The sequence below is a fragment of the Pecten maximus genome, chromosome 11, assembly GCF_902652985.1.
Source record: "Pecten maximus chromosome 11, xPecMax1.1, whole genome shotgun sequence".
NCBI classification, from domain to species: Eukaryota; Metazoa; Mollusca; class Bivalvia; order Pectinida; family Pectinidae; genus Pecten; species Pecten maximus.
In genome coordinates this window covers 12,095,090-12,120,955 of record NC_047025.1, presented here as the reverse complement: position 1 = coordinate 12,120,955, position 25,866 = coordinate 12,095,090, and the positions used below count along the sequence as shown (strand labels likewise).

Sequence of the window (25,866 nt, the reverse complement as noted above, 5' to 3'; positions counted from 1 at the left end):
AGCCACAGTATATTAACAGATCTAGGGCACGGCCACAGTATATTAACGGATCTAGGGCACGGCCATACTATAGTAACGTATCTAGGGAACAGTATTGTAACGGATCTAGGGTACGGCCACAGTATATTAACGGATTTAGGGCACGGCCACAGTATATTAAAGGATCCAGGGCACGGCCATACTATAGTAACGTATTTAGGGCACAGTATTGTAACGGATCTAGGGCACGGCCACAGTATAATAACGGATCTAGGGCACAGCCACAGTATATTAACGGGTCTAGGGCACGGCCATACTATAATAACGGATCTAGGGCAGGGCCACGTTATAGTAACGGATCTAGGGCACGGCCATACTATAGTAACGGATCTAGGGCACGGCCACAGCATAATAACGGATCTAGGGCACGGCCATACTATAGTAACGGATCTAGGGTACAGTATTGTAACGGATCTAGGGCACAGTATATTAACGGATCTAGGGCACGGCCACAGTATAGTAACGGATCTAGGGCACGGCCATAGTATAGTAACGGATATAGGGTACGGCCACAGTATAGTAATTGATCTAGGGCACGGCCACAGTATAGTAACGGATCTAGGGCACGGCCATAGTATAGTAACGGATCTAGGGCACGGCCATAGTATAGTAATGGATCTAGGGCACGGCCATAATATAGTAACGGATGTACGGCACGGCCACGTTATAGTAACGGATCTAGGGCACGGCCATACTATAGTAACGGATCTAGGGCACAGTATATTAACGGATCTAGGGCAGGCCACAGTATAGTAACGGATCTAGGGCACGGCCATAGTATAGTAACGGATATAGGGTACAGCCACAGTATAGTAATTGATCTAGGGCACGGCCACAGTATAGTAACGGATCTAGGGCACGGCCATAGTATAGTAACGGATCTAGGGCACGGCCATAATATAGTAATGGATGTAGGGCACGGCCATAGTATAGTAACGGATCTAGGGCACGGCCATAATATAGTAACGGATCTATGGTACGACCATAGTATAGTACCATATATAGGGTACGGCCACAGTATAGTAACGGATCTAGGGTACGGCCACAGTATATTAACGGATCTAGGGCACAGCCACAGTATATTAACAGATCTAGGGCACGGCCACAGTATATTAACGGATCTAGGGCACGGCCATACTATAGTAACGTATCTAGGGAACAGTATTGTAACGGATCTAGGGTACGGCCACAGTATATTAACGGATCTAGGGCACGGCCACAGTATATTAAAGGATCCAGGGCACGGCCATACTATAGTAACGTATTTAGGGCACAGTATTGTAACGGATCTAGGGCACGGCCACAGTATAATAACGGATCTAGGGCACAGCCACAGTATATTAACGGGTCTAGGGCACGGCCATACTATAATAACGGATCTAGGGCACGGCCACGTTATAGTAACGGATCTAGGGCACGGCCATACTATAGTAACGGATCTAGGGCACGGCCACAGCATAATAACGGATCTAGGGCACGGCCATACTATAGTAACGGATCTAGGGTACAGTATTGTAACGGATCTAGGGCACAGTATATTAACGGATCTAGGGCACGGCCACAGTATAGTAACGGATCTAGGGCACGGCCATAGTATAGTAACGGATATAGGGTACGGCCACAGTATAGTAATTGATCTAGGACACGGCCACAGTATAGTAACGGATCTAGGGCACGGCCATAGTATAGTAACGGATCTAGGGCACGGCCATAGTATAGTAATGGATCTAGGGCACGGCCATAATATAGTAACGGATGTACGGCACGGCCACAGTATAGTAACGGATCTAGGGCACGGCCACAGTATAGTAACGGATCTAGGGCACAGCCACAGTATAGTACAGACATAATATTAAACTGTTCCTAGGGAGTTAACATCTGGTTCTGCCTTTGCTTTACATGGTCTAAACATTCTCCTTTTGGATGTAAAATGGCCCCATGGCAATTGTTGCAAACTGTGTGGGATGCAAATAAGTAAAAGAAAAGTCCAAGCGTTTTTATATCAATTCATATAACAAACATCACATTGACTAACAATGATGAAATATTAAGAGCCGACGGGATGTACAATAGTTTCTCACTTGGCGTATACAGAATCTCAATACCACGCGAAAACAGAGTGGGACTTTATAATGACAAATATATATACATCCAAGCCGACGCTTACAGGAGTATCCATTACACAAAAATCTCTTCACTTACTCCACTAAACTTTTATTGTAGTGCAAGAATTCTTCTTGCTGTCAAATTCATATGAAACAAAATTTCCAACGACCTCATTTGTTCAAAGTTTTCAAGTGTCAAGGACGATCATCCAGTCTGTACATCTAATTCTGTGTATGGACGCACGCCACTTTCATATATACATGTTAATCATTGTTTATATTCCATATCCATCAAAAGATTATACAAATTAAACCTTCACGTAGCGCCATGTTCAAACGGCCAGTAGCATCATTGATTATATAGTTTCATAACTATTTATATATGTTATATATATAATCCATCGTTTAACATGTTATATACCATGGAAAATGGGGCCGCGGTCGCCGATTAGTTAAGGCGTCACGACACTTTATCACTAGCCCTCAACTGACACTGTTCGAGTTTGAATATAACAAGTCATCTCTCTTATATCCGTAGATAAATTTATCTGAAATATATCAGATTTTTGTTTACTGATATCAGATTCTTCACTTTTCCTCGTTTAACATATACGGCATTGATGAAGTCGCATGAACGTGATGTGTTACTCTACTACATACTCTGACAAAACGTCTGTTTGCACAATTAAATTACTTAACTTACAGAGAACCAACTTTTTTCCTTTCACATACGACATTTACCGACTGTTGACAGACCCCGTCATCCCAAAGATATCCAAAATTCTGTGTTATTAACCCACAGTCTTGACCTGGGTAGTAGTTATCGGGTTGGCCAGCGTTAAAGTTTTGGTAAGCTATTGGATTTGTTCCATCCTCTGTCCTCCAGTCTCCCTCCTGAGTGATGTCATTAATTCCCAGCCAGACATGATCAAGCCCTGAGTAAACATAAAATATGAAATTTACATGGAGGAAATAACTATAATTTCAATTCAGTGACATAATATTAGATCGATGTATCCATTTACACAATTGACACAATATTACTTCTTCTGCTAAAATGGCTGGACATACATTATATATGTAATCAGGCGATCAGGAGGCGATATGACTGCATCGTCGTTTCGTGTTATAGAGGAAGATTATGGAATGGAGGCTAGTTTCATGTTTATTCTGATTAGGATACATTTGCAACCCAACGAAAAGGGCAGACTGCATTCCATAATATTTTGATGGTTATAAAAAGTGTCAACAGGCACAATTTGGTTTTTTTTTTGTATGTCTTCTGCTTTGATGACAAGGACCAAGAATCAAATCTGAAAGACTCTGTTTTCCTCCTTTTTTCTCTCTATTTCTCTAATTTCACATTCCCTCTCTTTCCCTACTATTCCCTCCTTTTCTGCCTTCCCTGTATGCCCTTTTTCTGTGTTTTATATTATTCTGTTGATTTCTTCTTGACAACCGACATTACTTGGCCTTGGCGTGCGAAGACGTTTAACCTGTTCAATCAAATAACAAAATCACTCCTTGGCATTTTATAGCAAAGAAAAGGAGGAAAGCATTTCGTTCTGTTTTATATTAAAGGAAAAAAGTAATTCTTGGTAGGTGAGAAGTGAATTACATATTTTACTATTTTTTATGCGACCAAGCAATACTCGAGAATTTAAGGCGACATATTATTTTTGTAACGTCTTCAATGTCGAAGACCTGCGGACCTTGGTTTTTGTTTGGTTTATTTTGTTTAACTTTCTATTAACAATCAGGGTCATTTAAGGACGTGCTAGTGTTGGAGGAGGAGGAAAGCCGGAGTACCCGGAGAAAAAAACACCTGCCTACGGTCAGTACCTGGCAACTGCCCCACATAGGTTTCGAACTCCCAACCCAGTGGTGGAGGGCTAGTGATATAGTGTCGGGACACCTTAATCACTCTTATTTATTAGCAGTGTAATCCCTATCCTGACAATTAAGTATCAAATATTCTCATTACCTTTGTCTGCCATGAACTGTTGAATGGCCAGCTGCTTATTGCTGCTATCGATATTGAGGAGTTGTGCACCTTCGGAACCACATTCTGCACTACCGGCTGTCCATGAGAGTTTAGAAGACAATACTTTGAGACAACTATCGTCAATTATGTCACAATCGTATCCATTGATGATTCCACTAACAACTGTAAATATCAAAATCAATTATAAGTAATTATTCTTCTATATCATTTCACTAGATTTTACTAGATAAGTATGGTATAAACGTCTTTTTGTCGTTAGAATTTCCCCGCCAAACAGACGTTAAGTCTGTTCAATATTCAAAACTTACATGACAGTCTCCAGATTAGTGACTTTCGCATGAGACGATTTTAGCTCCACTTTGGAGCTCAACTTACCAAACCTACGAACTATTATTGACGTAAAACTACTTCTGTGAGAAGTACCTAGATATATGTACAGAAAAAGATCCAAATAAAGTAATACGTATAGTTTCATTAGTTAAAGCCACATACTCACGAAGAAACTTTATATCAATGTTTACATTTTGTGCTTTTTACAGTTTTCGGACATGATGCATACCGTACAGATTATCATGAATCAGAAACTGAAAGAAATTGTGTATTTATGAAAGTATACATGGAATTCCTAAAACTAATGCTGTTGTTGCCGAACCAAGTTTCTCTGAAAATTATCCCACAATGCAACGGCGGGTTTCACAGTCCATACAAAATGGCAGAACGCCGTGAACCTGCGAAAACGCAGACAGATTCTGCCAAAAAAAGACGCAAAAGTGTGTGGAATCGGCAAAACCCGACTATATTTCCTCAGGAAAGGAAGTGATCCGTCGGAACTTATCGAGAGAAGAAAAAGGTATAGACTCGAATTCCGATTTTCCCGAACGTCTTTTGGATTGCTGGTTAGCTTTTGAACATTGTTAACTTCACCGAGCTAAGGTTTTATAGATATTATCTAAATGTAAACTATGTTTGTTTATTTTGTTCAGTTGCCTGGGTATTACGCGAATATTCTGTTTATATGTTTAAATGAAAGCATTATTAGGCAAAGTTCACGTATGCTCGATATGTAAATAGCGGCCATGTGTGTAGTTTATGTGCAGTGCACGTTGTTATAGCCTCGTTCTCGGCTCCGTGACAAATCTCGCTATAAATATAAATGCGAGTTATTTTTTATACACTGATGTCTCCCGCGGTCAAGAGTCCAGGCCAGTGGTCATTTTAATGTTGGGAGAGCGTAAATGAGCATCTTGGATTGCCATTAATACACGTGTACAACTAGAATAGTAGGTTGTTCGGGAGTATGTGGCTTTAAGACAGAATTTACGCATTTTACCTTTCATCCAAGAAAAGGTTAGACATAAATACACGTTAAAAAATTATCGAAGAAAAGCAGCATGAAACAAATCCAACTGAGGTATAGAATTTACACAAAGGCTGCAAGTAAAAGCAATGCCAGAAGTGAAAAACAGACATAATAATGTATATACATGTACATGATTATAACAATGCGTTTTATTTGGGGTACATGTAAAGTGCGAAACGCAAGCAAAACGAAACGAAACGAAATCAAACGAAACGAAAAAGGAAACATTGAAAAAATGGAAAAAAATGACTGTACAAAGGCCTAAGTGTCCCATTCTCATCGGTGTAAAAACAACACACGTAAAGAATAGATTTATTGCAATGTTTAGATAGTATGCTTAGTCCACGATTTATAGGCATGCAAATCGCGTTGTGTATTGGTGCACGCTCGATCTAATAATCACGTGACAGAGGTTATTGTAAGCAAATTCTTTTGAAGTAGGAAAACCAGGTGTGTATCTGACCGTAAAAAATGAGAGTTTCAGGGGAAATTGCTGCACTTGAAAGGCGCGATTCGTATAAAAACGCGCTGTTCCCGTATTGCTGGTTTTGAGCTGGGCAGAATAGAAGCATTAGAGAACGACTCTATTTCTGTAACTTTGATGAACTGTGAATAGTTCTGGATATCTTTTAGACAATATTAAAGTACTGGATTAGTTAAGTGGATGACCTTTGATTGAAAAAGGATTTTTTTTTTTTTTGTATTTCAGTTTTTCTCGTAGATTTTCTAAAGAATTATTTGTTCTTTTCATTAAACCCAATGTCAGACGTGCATTAAAAAACGAAGCTTAATGGCTTAAGATAACGCTTATACTAACAAGTTGAACTACGTTTCCCTAATGAGTGAAAAGCAAATGTCTTATTGCAACAGTAAAGTACATTCTTTTTGAAAATGAATCTAGTTGGTTATCAGTAATCACTAAATAGCAGGTGGGTTGTAAATACTGTATATAATTATGATTATATTGTTATTGGCAAAAAGATATTTAATCAATAAATTTGTGGTTATTTTTAAATGAATCAAATGTTTAATATACAAAATGTTTGTACATCCAATACACTACCCGATTGGCAGACCTATTAATAAGAGCGAAGCTCTCCTCACGCCGTAGGGTTCGCTCAAGTGTCGAATTCAACACATCGAAAGCATCGTCTGCTTGGAGTTGAAATATTTTCGTGCCGGAAGCTGTACGAATTTCCGGTACTTTCAGCTTTTCAGTTCTACATTTTCTCCGTAAATCTTGGCAACCAAACACACAAAGCAATAAATGAGATGAGAATTGGACACTTAGGCCTACAGTATGTACAGTCTAATTTTATGTTTTCATTCTTCCAATAACTCATTTTTCGTTTCGCTTGATTTCGTTTCGTTTCGTTTGATTTCGTTTCGTTGCGTTTGATTTCGTTTCGTTTCGGTTTGCTTTCGTTTCGCACTTTACAGGTACCCATTTATTTGATACCTGAGTAATGTCGAGTGTTCAGCTTCCATGAATAATCAGAGACGTTATTAGTGACTCTATCATTGAGATGACAGATCCTGTCTATTGTCTCGTAAACAATAGACATACATTCCGCCTGTTTGCACAATATTCCGCACTCAATCGCTGATTTTACTACGCCCAAGGTTGTCAAAACATTGTTTGGAAACCAGTTTTCAAGTCCACTGTTCCTTTCGAGGATCACTTGACCACTTGCAAACAACACTGTGAAATACATCAACGATTTGATTCAATTCAAACTTATTGACAGTAAAAATTAACCATGAAAGTTTGACAGCTCGTATTTATATGTGAAGTCTACATCTACGACCATTGTATACAAAAAAAACAGGAAACATTTTTGTTTGCATATACAGATGATTTAGTGAGGAAGGGGTAACATTCTCCAGGTATACCTCGTACATTATGTATCATTTAAGTATTGTGTACACGTGTCTCTAAATTAAGATATTTACATATTAGCTGTCTAAATAGGGATTGGATTTCACTTTTATGTTAACCATGCTTTTATGGAGCAATTCCTCTAAGAATATATTCTATGGGGCGCGCTAGAAAATAAAAACATCATATAAAAGTCGTACACAGTGGGAGGAGTCAATTATTAGAACAGCCAATGGTGACGCTTCACAACAAATTGAGACTTTTTTTCCGCGGTAAAAAATAGTTCTGTTTTTTATTATGATATTAACATAAATAATCAAAACATTTTGATAGATTATCATATTTAATATTGTCAAACATGTTAGATTTCAAATAAAAAAATAGCCCTTTGTAACTTAAATTGTAAATGTAAACAAAGCCATGTGCTTGGCGAAAGTAGTTCCCGTACCCTGTCATATTTTCATACGCAAGTTCAAAGGTCAATGTTTCCATGCAAGAATGGTAAACAAATCGGTCTGGTATTGTTATATAGTGACAAAACTTTGCAAGTGTAAATATATATATTATTAGTAGTACCTGCTCAGTTTTAATAGAAAGCTGTGACTCTTGGTCTCTTGTTAGTGATTGGATAAAAATGGCGGCGGCTAAGATAGCTGGGCTATCTGTCTGTTTAGCACACAAAACGGTACAGTTGTAACTATTATGAGTCATCTGATAAATATAATCTCTCTTTTGTTTCACTTCGTATTTGATTTGTGATGTTCTCCTTTTCTATTTCCTTCTTTAGTTTTGCTCAACAAATGCTCAATGAAAATTCAAAACTCGTTACATTTATGAATGGAAACTCATGATAGCTGATACTTAGCTAATATAATATCTATATATGATATATATGTATATATATATGTATATTGCAACCTTAGCTAAGCAATTCTCTTAGTCAAATTAATGTTTCATATTGATATAAAAAACACGAACAGAAGTTTTAAGGTAGTATGAAGTCTTTGGTTTATGATACCACAATAACAAAAGTCACGGCGATAAACATTTTTAATAGATTCTACTACCACTTATTACCACTGCAAGGCTAAGCGTGATATCAACTAAGATTATTTTCTAATATCAATATGTATATTTAAGATGACTTTTAGTAGATGATGGCTACCTCATTGCGCATCACATCAACGTGTCTTACCTTTTGATACAACCACGTGGAAATGCGAAACGTCCAAGGTTGAAATCGAATAACCATGTAAACGAATGAAAAATACAAAACAAAAACTAATCACTTAAAGGAAATATACTGATACATTTGTATATATATATATATATCGTAATAATAATAAAAAAAACACAAACCAGAAATTCACACTAGCGCTTTCAACATGCTCTCAAAGCATGTTGAAAGCGCTAGTGTGAATTTCTGGGGTTTTTTTTTTTATTATTATTACTATGTATACCCATCACAAGGACATTATATATTTTTAATTATATATATATATATATATATAAATATTCTAACTGGGCATATTCAGTGTCAGAGAAATTCGTTAAAATTTAAGCGAAAAGATACAATTTCCTTACCTTGTAATGCCAAGAAGATGTGTGCTAACATGAACATGTCGAAAGTCTTCAAACGATACACATGTTGTGTACGATATCAATAACCCAATAAATGTTTCAATGGTCTTCAAACCTGTGCATTCAATGCCCTGTTAAGTAGTAGACTGATTAATAGCATCTCCCTCGCTAAGGTCAATCAGTTGCCGACTTTTCTCTTAGGCATACGTATGTCCATAATAGTTGTTCATTTCACCACACACCACATTCACAAATGCAACCTGACAACCATCGATTGCTAATTATGTATCGTTTGTGTGAAAACGACTATTCATTGAAAGCGATGACTTCACCGGAAGTATACATATATATCAAACATCACAACACATTTGCCTTGATAAGGAGAAGTGATGTTAAAAGCATTTTCGGGATGAAAATGTTTGAAATACCGCAACCATTATGATATAATGAGTTGTTAGTGTATTAACGACGTCTGATATCTACTCTAATGTATGCATTTAACACAAGCCTATTTTAGTGTAACATATGTACCTTGTCACTAGAGTGATTTACACCAGATAATATAATGTCTTTCGCAATGGTAAACCTGCATTATGGCGATCAATGAAATATTTGTTTAATCATTGATCACATGATGTTCACAAGTAAGTATAATCGATACATTCTATGCGGAGATACCTCGGACGTCAAAAGTACTCGATTGTCCACTCTGCGAACAATTTTAGCCACATTGGTCGGCCAATCAAAATTACCGTTATAACACCACTCTAGAGTAGAAAGCTTACTTCCGTTTCACAGCCGATGCATCTTCCACAACCTCGATCACTTTTAGTCCATCTGATCTTTAAATCATTTTCACGCGACAAAAAGATAAGTGCCTTTATATTAAGGATTCTTAGCCGGTTTTTAGTCGAATCTTTCTTAAAGTGAATCGAATCTCTTCTTCCTCCCACCTCCTTTAAAAGTGTCATTCGTTGACATAGTCAAGTAGGGGCTAATATCTTTGTTCTAAAATTCTAACCAGATGCAGCGTCGTATGTTAGATTTGATCACAAGAATTTAAAGTTTTGTAGTTGTTTTATTTTAGTTTTTTTTTTTTACTATTATTATTAATTTTGAGCAATCTAATCAAAATCTAGATTGTCATTCTCAATACGTTACATGAGCATGTAACGACATCGTACAACGGGTCACATTAGGATGACCTCTTGGATTATTCAATTAAATTTCTACTTACAGAATCTTGGAAGTGAACTTCGTGTGTGCGAAATAGCAAGACTAGAGTGCGTAACACGCATAATCTGTCAATGTGTTCCCAGCCATTTCGTCGAACGAAGCATGTAGCTATATACATGCTGTACCGAAATGGTTAGCTTCAGATGTAAGATGTGACGAATGGGTGAGATTGATGACATCGAAAAATTGACAATTCGTCCTGAAAGTGAAATATTGAGATAACAAAGGACACCAGAACGTGACCCCTTGTGCGATGTCGTTAGATGTTCATCTAAATGAGCATCTATATTTTAATTAAATTGTATTATGGGGTTACTACATGTTGTGTGGCACGCGTGCGCGTTAGCGCACCAAGTAAAATATGTAGTTAACCCAATGTAAATATAAAAAAACTTACACTTTATAAACACGTCATTTCATAAAACATTTTTGAAATTATATCTTATACAGATAACATCGGTGAGTCTATTTGAACTGAAAAACAAATTATACCGGAAGCATTAGGCGGCGCTGTTTTGGGTTTCAATGACGACAACAGAAAACAAATAAGTATTAATCATTTTCTAACATTCGTTTACTTTTTAATATTCGATAGTCCATGCATCGAAGTTTACATAACTGCAGTTACACTCCGAATCAACAAGCAAACAATAAGTGTCGAGACTTGACGATGTCCCAGTCGTCAGATTCATAGTGTGGCCATGAAATATTTTTCAAATCTCAATTCAATACATTCAATTTTAATGCTGACACTGTTTTACATTTCTAAAAGATGTGTACTATTTTTCAATTTTCAGGCTAGTTGTTTTGCTTCATCTAACGACAATGTAAAACCGAATGTACATCTTTATAAAGTAAAGACAAGATAAGTGACAGTCTTTCGCTTGACAATACATTGTTTTTTAAAACATCTGTTTTTATTTCCAGAAGTTGTCACTGAAAACTATCCACAGGTTACAGATGTCCCAGTACTTTGAAGAATGGCCCAGAACAAGTAGGTTGAGATGTCGAGCACAGGCTCCAGAAGTGGTTTTCAAAAGAAATAATGTATGAATTGGAACAAATGACATCGGCATTTTACAACGAATAAAAACAAGGAAAATTATCTCTTTCTTATAAACAAAAATTCACATCTACAAAACATGAGGCTAACTAACCAATATATTCCAGATGCTTAACTACCGGGAAACAACTTTCGTTTCACAGAGGAGATAATCAACGTCAGAATATACTGCGTTACTCCCTTTACTTCAATAGGACTTTATTCTAAAATACATACGGACACAATTTCTGTTCGCATGTTTTAGTTGCTTGTCTTACGGAAAACCAACCTTTTTGATTTCACATATGACACTGTCCACGTTTATACATTTGTCATCATCCCACTCATATCCATCTTTTTCCCTCACTTTCCCACAGTCTTGACCTGGGAATTGATCATCGGGTTGCCCAAGTTTAAAGTTATTGTAAGCACTTGGTTTGGTTCCATCCTCGTTTCTCCAGTCACCCTCCACTGTGACGTCATTAATTCCTAGCCAGACATTAGAAAGTCCTAAAATGAAATATGAAGTGTACATTACGAAAAATAAACTTTCAAATGCATAACATTAAATCTTCAATCCATCAACATAATATTAGACCTTTGTAGTTATCAGCAAAATTGGCACCGATCGACCGAGCAATTTGTCTGCTCTTTCATAACAATACCGTCCATACAAATGAAATGCAACTTTTTAGTCTGCATAGCATCATATCCATAATGACAAAACGAGAAAGCATAGCAACACAAAAAGGCTCTTACCAATAACATTTTGATAATTTAGACGAATACGTTAACTTACAAACATTTACATCTAGAGCAATCTTAATGTCGAAGTCCAGGAGTCCTTAGCAAAGTCTTCTATGTCAAATGATCTATTATAATCCCAATCATGACACAATTACTTCTACATTACTAAAAATATTCCCATTACCTTGGTCTGCCATGAACTGTTGAATGGCCAGTTGCTCACTGTTGCTATCGATATAGAGGAGTGTTGCCCCTTCGGAAGCACATTCCGCACTTGCGAATGACCATGTCCGTTTATTAGACAACAATTTCAGGCAACTGTCGTCAACTATGTCACAATTGTAGCCATTGATGGTTCCACTGACAACTGTAAGATATTAAACATAGAATTAGGTAATAAGTCATCCATTTTCTATATAATTTCGCTATTATTTTTACTTGCATTTTTCTATATTACTTCACTATATGTAATTGCAGGGATCGTAACACGCGAAAAACTAAGAACCTTTGTATAGCATTCAAAAGTTGTTTTGACGCCGTTATTGTAATGCAAAATTGAGATATTGAAGACTGTTCAACGTTCGGCAATAACCTTACAGTGTCCGGATTTGCGACTGACCTGTGCTCCATCTTGGAGAATTGTGGTGCTAAAATTTCCAAAACGACGACTATAATTACTGTACAACTATATATCTTAGAAGTATTTGGATAGATAATTATCGGGACATATACTGAACGCGTGAAATGGCAGTAATGTATTTTGAATGGCAGAATACGGCATAGCGGCTGCTGGTCATCTTGAAAATCATATAAAGTCCAAAATACATCATGAACCTGCTATATATGTACAAGCAATACTAACAGTGACTCAAGATTCAAGAAGAAACCAAGTAATTGGTAGTCCTCGTTTCATTTCCGTAAATTGTGCTTGCTTTGTAATCTATTTACATCAATTAAATCTAATTTAACACAAATTATTGTATTCGATGTTATTTCATGTCTCTTTGTTTTAAATAACAAGCAAAAAATAAATAAATAAACTACTGCAAACTGCGGAGCGGAAGGACACTGTAAACGATGGTGCATAGGCGGGATCTCCAGGCTGTTCTAATAATTTGGCATTTCGTTGTATACATGACAAATTTTTCTTTTCAATAAACTTTCTCGTTTTCTCGATATGAATTTTTTAAATAAAGGTTATGTAAATATATGAATTGAATATATGTTTTTAAATTTTCATTGCGTTATGAATACCAGTAGCTACACGTAACTACATATCCTCCGAGACGCGCTACCACGCGCCACGGGATATGTAGCTAGCTACTGGTATTCATAACGACAATGAAAATTTAAAAAATCTATTCAATCCATATATGCAACCGTAATTTATGTATGTCAATCCATACCTGAATAATGTTCAGTATTCAGCTTCAATGAACAATTAGTTGTGTCCCTGAGGATTCTTTCGCTGAGGTGGCAGATCCTGTCTATTGTCTCGTAAACAATAGACATACACCCGGCCTCTTTACACAGCATGCCGCATTCAATAACTGAATCTACTACGCCAACGGTTGTCAAAGCAGTGTTTGGGAACCAGTTTTCAAGTCCACTGTTGTTTTCTAGGACAATTTGACCACTTGCCAACACCACTGTGAAACACATCAACAATATTATATAATTCACGATTGTTTACAACTTTACACAAGCATTCATCTTTTTAAAGAAATCAGACTTAATGTGGTTTTGAGATAGTTTTTTTTTAATTATAGACTTTTATAATCGACAGCAAGAAAACGAATTAAGTTTTGAAATTTATTTTCCTTGCAACAAGATCGATGCTCCCTCTTCAATTCAAATGTAATATGACATGACTCAAATTTTAACTAAAAGTCATCCAATAACAATTGAAAGAAACATATTTACGGCATTATTTGCATATTTTATCAGGTGACTACTATGCTTCGCCATTTAATAATGCAATTATTTTAATTTAAGCTTCTATACAATACGTGCTATATAACCTATGTTGTGATAAGTTGATACCATTTGAATTATGTTACGCCTGGAATGACCTATTTTTGGTAACACAGATTAATCAGCTGACACTCCTCAATAACAGCATGTAGCACGATTCAAAACATTGCTAAAAGTTAGCTCGACTCTCACCATTTAGGGAATTTTGAATACATTCACTATAGCAGTGATACATGTAAATAATTAGCTGTGAAAATCGCGGTCGGACGGTCCTGTATGACAGCGACAGTTAATGCCTATTGGCAGGTGTGCTTTCGTAGCAGGTGTCATGTAATTGACTTTCAAAGCTGTCACGAAGATGTGCAAAAGCCCTTGCATGATTCAGGCATCATACAACCATCAACCAGATCTTCATGGATATGCCGGTGAAAACAAAGGTCGTATTGGGAGGAAAATAGGTCTTATGTCATCTGGATGAGATGGTCACATTGGCACGAATAAAATTCAAATAAATCATGTTCCAGGGTTATGCACTGAAAGCACAAAGTGATGGAGGAAAGTTTCACAATCAAAGGAAAAGACATATCGACAGTTAAAGTGAAGCCAGTGAAGAGGTTCTGCTAATTATATAACGTTAATTAAAGAACAGGAACAGCGTCGTCAATATGAGAAAGCAGGCGGAGTATTTGATTGAAAACAATTGATGAAAGTGGACCTCCGGGGAAGTTCAAGGCTTGGACTATCAGCCCGGTGTGCTTTTCGGACTCGTTTGGTCAAATGATCAAAGAGAAGAGACAAAAGAGAAGACGATTTGCGGTTACCTTCGGCGATGACTGCGCGTACCTCGGAGCTTCAGCAATGTAGGCTTGTTCAGCTCAGGAACCACAACAAGAAGGAAGTAGGACTCCAAACAGGCACTGATAAAAATAGTCAAGACTGCAGCACGGGGATATTGTTGTGACTGTGGCATTAGAGCGCCTCAGTCGAGGAGCCATCACCAGATCAAAGTTTACAAACGGGAAAGAAGTGACATGACTACGGCAGAATTCCGATATTATAGATGAGGAATCAAGGCCGCAGCTGCAAGCAAGTACCGTTGGCCGAATTAACTGTCCAATGTGAAAATAGGATGGAAAAGAGCAATGTGCGAAAGCGATAAAAATACCAGCAGCTAGTGGAGGGTTGTCAAGAGCAAGGATGGAGGAAATGGTGTCTGCTTATAAAGGTCGAATGTGGGGGATTCTCTGGTAAATCAGCCTGGTAAGTCTTAGAACTACTAGACGTCACATTGGCATACTGGAGGAACCGAATAATGTCGGCAAGTAGGTAGGTAGGGGTTGCTTTCAGCTGGATATCGAGGAAAGGGAAGGAAATGTGGAGAGATCATCAGATAAAGTACAAACCACAAGGTAACAAGAGGCAGTCAGACATCACTGCCCGATTTAATGCAACACGTGAGGAGATATGCGACACATAGTTACAAAAAGCGGAAGCGAGAACCGACTGGTCTCTGGTTGGGATGTATAATAAACTCAGCCGACGCACCTCTGGAGGTTGTCGATGGAAACGCCGAAAGTCTAAGGGAGAAGAATCCACCCGATGATGGGCCAGCATAAGACTCATCTAGTGTATCCAATTAAGTAATCAATCTGTGACGTAATATTATAAATAGTCGCATGTGTTCTTTATAATTTAAAGACTTTTTATTTCGTTTTTCTCACTTGCAAAAATGTACGCTTTTTCCTTTAGATTTTAAATTTGAAAACGAGTTTTCTGGCAAATGTGCACTCGACCGATTAACTGACGCGGTCAAAATGACGCAGAATTAAACAGCTGACCTATCACCTTGTAGAACAAAAACAATGGTACAAAAATGTCTACCATGAGTCATTTGGAAAATAGAAAATGTCATTCGACCCTTTCTTATCAGATTTTTGGATCTTTTTTTAATTCTTCTATTTTTCATGATAAAAGGCTCAATAACGATTCAAAACTCACATCATCAATCCAATACATTTAAAAAAGGAAACTCACGATAGATGATTATTTTGACCACGAGTTCTAAGAATGATAGTACGACGTCAATTGTTATGACGCGCTAAAGCCTGTCACAGTGTAAACAGTCTCGCTATACATCAATGCTATCACAAATCCATGCTGTAAGGCAAAACGCATAATCATCTTCGAATATTTTCTAATAGCAATATGTATGTTGAACAGTACTTGTAGTAACTGGTGGCTAACTCACTAGACGACATCATACAACTGTGTCTTGTCTGATGACACAGACGCGCTAATACAGTTGATATGTCATAACATCTTTTTTTGGAATGCGAATCTTCCAATTTTTAAATCGAAAAGCCATGCACACGAATAATTAAAAATAAATTAATTAATAGAACTATTTTTGCATGTTCTTATTTGCTATCATCAATATTTAATCATTCATTATAATCTAGAGGAAAACTAAACAGGTTCCTTACCTTGGAATGACAGGAGGATGTGTGCAAACATGAACATGTCGAAAGTCTTCAAACGATACTCTAAATGGCGCATTCACAGAAACAGTCAGCTCTCTTTGATAACTAATAACGTCTGAACTGGGATATTGCATCAATGAGTTTTAGAAGAATGAAACAACATGATGACGTAATTTTTATGTCTATCTTTAAATAGATAATGAATAAAATAGCGTAATGAATCAATATTTGAAGGATTTTTTTTTTCACTTCTCTACAATGTTTGTGTGAATAAAACATTTAGCGCTCGAAGGTCAACATTATGAAATGTATGGACAAATCATTATCGTCTGAATTGTTCTTGCACTTTGTAGAAACTCAAAATGCAGATAGACTTTTCCAGGGTATATTTATCCTGTATATCGTTGAACTTAATACATGCATTATCTCGCTTAGCATGCTAAGTGCAACTTCATTAGCTGGTGGACCCGAACATGAGTCATCGAAATGGGAGAAGTAGAAGATGCATGTAATGACGCACCAATGTCGAATTTGTCGGAGAGATGAAATAAAAAATCGACGAATTTAGTTGTGAACATGCAGATACAAATTTGACGAGAAGCTCTCAGGATCAGGAAGAAACGGTATTCTTCAATCAAGGCAGCTTGATCAGTTACACCGAAGGTTTACACGAACATTTCTCCCCTTTGGGGCTACAATCTTTTAATTTTGTTCATTGATATATGTAGTCAATATTGCCATGTTTGAAAAAATATAAACTCTTATATAAATTGTAAATGTGTCTTGTAAATTGTTGTAGGCTTATAATGTCACATTTTAATTCATTTTAATTATTAAATTATCCAGAGTATACATATATACATAAGGATCTCTTGAAAATCAATATTGAAAATCAGGGAATTTATTGAAAGCTTGATCTTTTATACCTACCTATCTTGATTTTGACATTTATTTCAACTTATTTCAAAATTTTAGCCCCCTTCTGTTATAGATACTTTTAGCTTTTAGCATAAAAAAGACATAAATGGACCAAAGAGCTACATGATACAGTTAGATTTATTTTGGTTCTGCTGTATATAACTCTCAATTCGTTTTAAAATATCGTGTTTGTATTTGTAATATCCTTAGAAGAGAAACATCTTGTTTATTTTTATCATACTTGTTAATACACTGTTGTGTATTGTAAAGCACATAGATACTGACGTGTAGCGTGTTGACCAACCTATTGTCTATTTACTTTAATTGTTTATCAACCTATTGTCTATTTACTTTAATTGTTTATCAACCTATTGTCTATTTACTTTAATTGTTTATAAACCTATTGTCTACTACTTGAATTGTTTATAAACATATTTTATATTTACTTGTATTGTTTATTAACCTATTGCCTATGCTAGGATTCTAAAAAAAATTGCAAAAATAATTTTCGATATGGAATTTTCAACTTATACAAAGCCCTTTCCTTACAATAAAACTATACATTAACAAAATTCAAGATGGCTTATTTACAATACTAAAATACATTTTCTCACACTATCATACAGTCACACGTGGAGAAACATCATGAGAGAGAGAGAGAGAGAGAGAGAGAGAGAGAGAGAGAGGGGAGGGAGGGAGGAGGGTGTTAGGAGCTAGAATCTGTTAGAGTCATTGATAAATTGCTGAGTGTGCATAAAAATCAATTCGTTTTCTTGCTCAGAAAGAGTCGTGTCTCCAAAAAGAAGTAGATTTACGTTGAGAGGAATATAGCGGTTTAGATGGCGGAAAAGTGAAATTCTTTGTTCCGCATACGTATTACAATCAAAGAAGAAGTGGTGGGTATTTTTAGTAGGAAAGCCACAATGACAACGTTGATCAGTAATAAGGTTGGCTCTAAATAAATGATTTCTTAATGTACTAGCCCGATTTCTTAACCGTGTATGTAAGATATTAGTTTTACGTTTACCATATAAAAACAAATTTGGTACCTGTGGTAGGTCTGTATTACGAATGGCATTTTTAAAGGTTAAAAATGAAACAATGTGCCGACTATCTAATTTATTCCACTGTCTAATTGTTGAGGGGGAAAAACGATAGGTTAGATGATTCCAATCAGTTTTTAGGCAAGTTATAGTTTTCTGCATTGCGAAGATTATGTTCAGAATGATCAGCAACAATGGGCGGGAGTAGAGTATTTAGATATTCAGGAGTAATATTATTGTGTATTTTAAAGAACAATTGGAGTTTTCGACGGGAACGCCGTTGGGATAAAGGTTCCCATCCCTTTTCAGCATACAGGGATTTTCTGCTTGTATATGAAGGTAGACCAGTGATAATTCGGCAAGCTTCTAGCTGTAATTTTTCTAAACTGTCGGCGTCAGCAATCGAACAACCGTCCCAAAGTTCACAACAATATTCTAAAACAGGGAGAATAAAGGATCTATATATAATATGTTCTTCTATTTAGGATATATTTCAATTTACGGAGGACACCTAATTGCTTCGCTACTGTTTTACAAATATGTTGTATATGACTGCTCTACTTACAATTAGAATCTATATATACTCCTAGATGCTTATGGTAGTCTACAAATTCAATATTTATATTGTTAAAATTTATTTCGATAATATGATCCAGTTCTGTATTAGAGATAAGCAACGCTTCAGTTTTTGCAGGATTGAACTTGACCAACCATTTACTTGCCCACGATTGAATATTTAAAAGATCATTATTAATTTGCTGTTCAATAACCTGCGGAGATTTATCAGAGCATAAAAGAGAAGTATCATCCGCGAAAAGATTTGAAAGGCTTTCTATACTATCTGTTATATCATTAATGTATATAATGAACAAAAGGGGTCCAAGCACCGAGCCCTGGGGTACCCCTGCGTTTGTAGACTTAACTAGTGATTTGCTATTCCCAAAGAATACCTGCTGTTTTCTATCTGACACATAATCCATTAACCAGTGGAGTAATTTACCTGATATACCATAGCTAGCTAGTTTAACTTCCAGTCCCCTATATTCACTCTTGATTTGTATGATCCAAATTAAGAAACCCCGCTGTTTATACTTTGATTTACTTTTAAAATGTTAAGTTTTTATTTTTGATTATAACCTAAAATGCTTTTATTGACCCCCCCCCCCCCCCCCCCCCCCCCCCTTTTTTTTTAATAATTGAATACATTGTTTAAATTTAAACCGAAGTATAACGCGGACTTGTTGATATACTGAGTTATAAAAAACAAACAGTTTAAAACCCTGAGTAATCATACTGAATTATGATAGATACATATTACCATAATCACGCGTAAAATGACTACCAAACTTTTCTTATATCACCACACGTCATATTCAGAAAAGTCTTGGAATGTCACATTATCCCTCTTATATAGCAAAGCGTTCTAGATAATCCCGGTCCTGTCCATAGTGGTTGTTAGTTTGTCCAAAGTCGACGTTTGTGTGAGGCGAATCGCTCCTATCCAGGGATACCCAACTTCCTTGTTGTAAGATGGCTTTAATTCCAAGCCAAACATAATTCAAACCTGAATAAAATGGAAATCAATCCATTTTATAAAGTACGATTGAAACATAAACTGAAAAACGGAAATGTAATTCTCAATCAGAATCAATAAAACGATGAAAATAACCATAAATATCTAGACTGATAGATAAACTTTTGTTTAGAGATCAGATGTTGAGGTGGAATGAGCGTCATCTTTTGATATATTATATACACCTATTATTTACTTCATGTCTTTACCCCTGTATGTTGAACGGCACCATACATTGGGATACCAGTTTTGATCTCACTCTTTGTTTAAATTGGTCGCTTTTCCAGGAATTATATACTTATTGGCTTAACGGTGGTTATGATTAAATAGCTAACAGTCATCCGTTATTATGATATGACGACACAATTGCTATGTTTAGGGGATAGTACGTTGTTTTGAGGGGCTATACTGGCGATTAGAACATGAAATTTGGTTTGAACTCGAGACCGATAGGTCGAGAGTTTAAACCAAATTTCATGTTCTAATCGCCAGTATAGCCACGAAAAACAACGTACTATCCCCATTCTAACACATTTACTATCGCATATATTTAGAAACATTGTTTTACATCGCTACAAGTACGCTACAAGTACTCTGTGACCTCCGCTAGTGACGTGTCATACTGTGACGGATTGACCAATCAGAAAGAAGCTTTCAAAGTCGGTCAATTGGCCACGCCCATACTGGCGAGAGTTCGATCTGTATGTTGACGAAGCGGTGTATTTGGATTGTTGTAAAAGTCCTGTTTAATACCGAAGATTAAACGACGTATTTGGATTTACGCAGTATGCATAACGACATGTGCGTTTTGACAAAGTCAGTGTTGATGTGTTTCTACAGGCTCAACCGTTATGTGAAGTTGTGTGCACTTGTTCCATTTCATTTCGGATTTTACTTTGCTAGATGCCTACACACGGACGAAATGAACGTTTCAATCAATAAATGACGGTAAGAATGATGTTAACGATTTTTGTTAAATTCATTCAGTTCATTCATTCTTTTCGATTTCTTCACTTTCGATTCCAATCTCATTGGTCAATGGTGAAGAGTGTTGAATTTCGCTACGAGTCGAACTTGACGCCATATTGTTTTGATTAGAAACGAGGCGTGGCTTAACACGATAGATCATGGATCTATCGCAGATTAGAACATGGTCCGTAACCAATCAAAACACGCGTTGCAAACGAATCGTGTTAGAATATGAAGTTGTCATTTCCATATAAACCTCTAAGAATGTTGTGAAAGGTAAAATCTGCAAGTTGCTTTCGACATCTTTTTTTCTAGATATAATAGGACATATATTTTCAGTATTCTAGATCTTTTTGAACATTTCTACTAGACGTCAATATCACAAAATATTACGGGATATACTTATACTTTACAAAACATCAAATCAGCAAACGTGATATTATGATAGTTATTGAAATTTAATGTAAATTTATCAAAATAAGATCAAAGGATATTATACCTAAAGACAACAGATGACGAAACTGATCATCTCGGTCAACATTTGATAATATAAGTTAAATAATCCTCTCTTTGTAATCAGTAGACTCAAATCAATGTTATTGTATGGACTGTTGTGGATTTCATTATACACCAAATCTCTTCAGACGAACGAAACATAAAGTCCTTAAACCAGCGTAGCGTAACACATTACCATGTTACCGGAAACATTATATTGAACAAATGGGATTTTTTTTTTAATAAACCGTTAGAACGCATACAAATCTATGTCTAATATTTAAAAAGATATTTACCTTGAACTGAAAGGATGAATATTGTCGCAACCTTGCGCATGTTGAAATCATCGGAAGTAGCTCTTTATAAATTACTGTTGGTCTATTATGGTGTAAGCGTATTTAAATGCGCTATGTAAAGAACAATTCGGTGGCACTGTCATCTTAATACACAATATCTCTGGTCAATTCGAGACAATTGATGACATGTTTATAAAGTAATTACTCAATCGGCCAGGTAAGATAGCAAAAATATGTAATAATGATTTGGTATCATTTTCTTAATTATATACTTAATGGGTTTGCTAACATTAGCATTTCATTGGGTAGCAAAATCAATATAAAAAGATTAAACGTTTGTCCTAAACAATAATAGTACTTTGAAATATCAACAAAACGTGTTTGAAATAACAAAAATGATAATTTTGAAATGAAGGTTATTGACTGGGGCTTAAGAGGCATATTGTTATCGGTTTTGCTTTGTTTTGTTTTTGTTTTTCCTAGAAGGTCGTCATCCGTCGTGCGCCAAGTATCGGTAAAGAATATACATATACTGTTATTAATTTTCCTCAAGAACACTTCAACCAATTTAGATACAATTTTGTATGGGCATTTTACGGTCAAAGGCAGAGAGTTTTGTATTTCCATTCCCCAGGGTCTTGCGAAGGGGTTAAAAGGGTAGCCGTTGGGGTTAACTGAATGTCCTTAAATATTCGTCCAGAGGTTCATGTATGTTGAAAATAGTATTACTTCAATGACAGTCTGAAAAAAAAAGTTGGAAAAAAATATCATTGATCAAGGATTTCTCCTCTTCGAGAAGAGAAGTAGCAGTTTGTTATAGTCCATGTGAGGAAAACTGATTTTGAAACACTTTTTGTTATCTTCAGTTTGAAATAATAACAGCTCTTTTGCAATCATAGATATGAGTCTGAAGTTTGATAGCATACACGTTTCGATCAATATTGTTCAATTTTCATGTCGACTAAGAGGAATAACCAAAAAAGTACCAAACTGTCCAAAGATGAACAACCTTTTTCAAACACGGATGTGCAATAACCGTTCACTGAGATCGATGTAAAATTTACTCAAGGACTTCACATGGAACTATTCCATTCCCTCGGACGTACACCTTATGCTCTAATACATGCCTCTTGTTAATTCACTGACGATTTCTAAAGAATCTTATATAAACTTGACCTAGATTGACATAACGAGTGTCGGCTCATCCTTTCGGTATCACATGGTCTAACTATCCTTGTGCTTATTTCAAGGAAATTGAAATCAATATTCTGTTCATTGAATGATTTTTTTTAAAATCGATTTTGAGATAAAACCACTGTTTCGTTTACATATCTATGCTCCCTTATTGTTCAGTTGACAACTAAGCTCCATGACCATAACGCATCGCTGTTAGTTTTGTCCTTCATTATATAAGCACCTTCAACTATATTTTGTCTTGTCTTTATCGCCCTGTTTACCTTGTTGTACTGTTGAAATGAAAGTACACAATGTCATTTGTAAAACGACGGCCCTTTCGGGTCACTCGCACATTTAGTAAGGTCACGTGACTGGTAAATTCAACAACATTAACACCGTTTGAGCTTTTTGCAAAGTGCAACTGTTAAATCACATTTTTTCAACGGAGTATCTTGAATCAATTAAGGGGTTTTATGAATATTCATTTGAAAAGTCATATGTATCTGATGGATTTTAACGATTCCGTTCAATTTATTTTCGGGGATTTTGGTTTCATAATAGAACTTTTCCTCTATCTTGGAAATCATTCAGGTGCACAGTAAAATCTTCCTAAATGAGTTAGTTTTCTATCCAAAAAGTCTCATTTAATATTTTGTTAAGTTTGATACAAGATTGCACTTTTGGGAAATTACGATCGATATTAATGCTTATGTCACAATATCGGAACTCTTCAGTGTTTTAGTGTCGAACGGCGGCATAGAAACAAACTACACGAATCCAACGAGTCGTAATTAATTAAATCCATTATTTCCAGGTAATTTTCAAAGATATACTGTATTATGTAGAACATTTTCAGTTATGCGCACATGCTGGCAAATTTAATATTGTTTTAAAACCACAGTCTCTATCACTGCCATGAAAGTTGATCAGTTCAAAAATTCATAGCTGGTATCATTTGATGTTGCTTTACCATATCTCATCATTTAAAACATCAAAAACGTACAAAAACAGTGAAAAATACAAAATGTTGCCTTCATGTCAGGCAGAGCAAACACAACGCGGAACCTGTAAACAAAGTGACGTCAGCGGAATGTTGAAGTTGCAACAAAGTACAACAATGTATAATTCACATGAATACACTAATGAGCAACAGAATTGGGCGCAACATTAACCCACATACGAGTTTGTTGGTCCGTGGATGACTCATGTCCCAGGCTTTGTTTCCAAGAAAGAAATCCTGGTTTGTTCGTATTCCAATATTGCTGCTATTTACCTTTTTTTTCTTTATTTCGCACAATTTTGTCACATTTTCTGGATTTTTCGACATCTTGGTTTTCTGATTAACATTTGTTAATGCAAGAAGAAAAAATAAGGAAAATAGTGGCAATATTGATAAAGCATTTATTAACCGACACTTTATACGGTTTACATTAAAACAGAAATATGTGTAACAATGAGAAAACTATGATGTGAATAAAAAAGGAAACATTTATACAAACATTATTCATACATTTACGTTTGGAAAATAACAGTTTTTCTTATGGTTAACACAATTATACATTAGCTTGATACGGAGGTTCAATGTTTTACAAACAATATTACCAGGTTTGATTTTGTTACAAAAATATTTTCTGGACAAGGTACAATGTTTTACAAATGATATTGGTATGATATGCTTTTATGTATTACAAAAATATTTTATTGATATTTTGCAATGTATTTCAAGCAATATTGTCTAGATACGGTTCAAAGTGTTACAAAAATATCTGTTTGATATTTTTTATTTATTTCAAATCATTCATATGGATACGGTTCAATGCATTACAAACAATACTATCCGGATTTAGTACAGTGTACTAACACAATATTACCTGGATAAAGTTCAATATGTTACAAACAATTATTTCTAGATATTTTGCTGCCCTGCAGGTAGGGCGTAAGAATTGTACCTGGTGCCCCCATTGCATGATCGTAAGAGGCGACTGAATTTGGGATCTTATCTTTTCTCTTCTTTCTTACAAACTTTCTTCTTCCTAATGTCTCCCTTGACAATGCCTCACTTTTGGCAATAAGTTGAGCGTTCGCCGCTGTGAGGAAGGCTTTGGGTTCTGTCCCCTGGCCGAGACATACCAGAGTCTTTAGAAATGGTAGTTACTGCTCCTGCTTAGCGCTCAGCATATAAGGAGTGAGACGACTGGTTTGCCCGTTGCCAGTATAATGTGACCGGGTGGGGTGACCTTCTGGGTGTCTTCGGCAGTATGCCTCAGTGAGGTAGCACTATAAATCGGCAAAAGTTCCGGCCTATCACAAGGAGACTTAACACGAACATACCGCAGCCTCCCAAAACACACATACGCACTCGCTACACGCATGCATGTCGCACACACGGGAGGCCGTCCTTAAATGACCTTAGCTGTTAATAGGACAATAAACAAAATAAACCAAACCAAACCATGCATTATAGTATTGTGTGATCAAATTTCTAGAGCACAGTGATGTAGAGCATTTAATCCACTATCTTGAACAGCAAACGTATCATGATGTATATGCGATCAATTATCAATATAAAATATCTGTTGATCTTTGGTAATGGAATTTAAGTCTAAGACGAAAGATGTACATAAAGAAAATATGAAAATAAGATATATTCTATTCGGACTGCGAGTAGATGAAATCAGTTAATCAAGAAAGTAGTGTGTTTATATCCCACACATGATATTCAAGCATTGTTGTCAGTATCTTATTAACTTAACCTTAGCAGTATTATATTTAGGATCCCCAAAGAAAATTTTATGAAACGATCTTAAGGTTTTATTGTTGCGAGACTTAGTGAGCAAAAAACAAAGGGCCTGTTTCCAGTAATGTTAATTCTCCATAGGAGCCTGCCCCCGTATAATTTCTTATCTAGCTCAACTACAGTTTTTTTTTTCCGAAGAAATTTTTACACC

The 25,866-nt window shown here is 36.1% G+C and overlaps 2 protein-coding genes across 2 annotated transcripts; both read right to left on the bottom strand.

Annotated features, from left to right (window-relative positions):
* Nucleotides 1-1,720: 1,720 nt before the first annotated feature.
* On the bottom strand, nt 1,721-9,501 carry LOC117337869 (brevican core protein-like). Its single transcript, XM_033899004.1, has 4 exons — nt 8,973-9,501; nt 6,969-7,211; nt 4,129-4,311; nt 1,721-3,079 (listed from the first exon to the last, which is right to left on the bottom strand). The coding sequence occupies exons 1-4, from the start codon at nt 9,007-9,009 to the stop codon at nt 2,844-2,846; spliced, it is 699 nt and encodes a 232-aa protein (XP_033754895.1). The 5' UTR covers nt 9,010-9,501; the 3' UTR covers nt 1,721-2,843.
* Nucleotides 9,502-11,521: 2,020 nt separating this feature from the next.
* Nucleotides 11,522-14,938, bottom strand: LOC117338439 (brevican core protein-like). The gene is made up of 4 exons (XM_033899792.1): nt 14,812-14,938; nt 13,509-13,643; nt 12,179-12,361; nt 11,522-11,757 (listed from the first exon to the last, which is right to left on the bottom strand). Exons 1-4 carry the CDS (start codon nt 14,936-14,938, stop codon nt 11,522-11,524), a joined length of 681 nt encoding a protein of 226 aa, XP_033755683.1.
* Between the last annotated feature and the right edge of the window lie 10,928 nt (nt 14,939-25,866).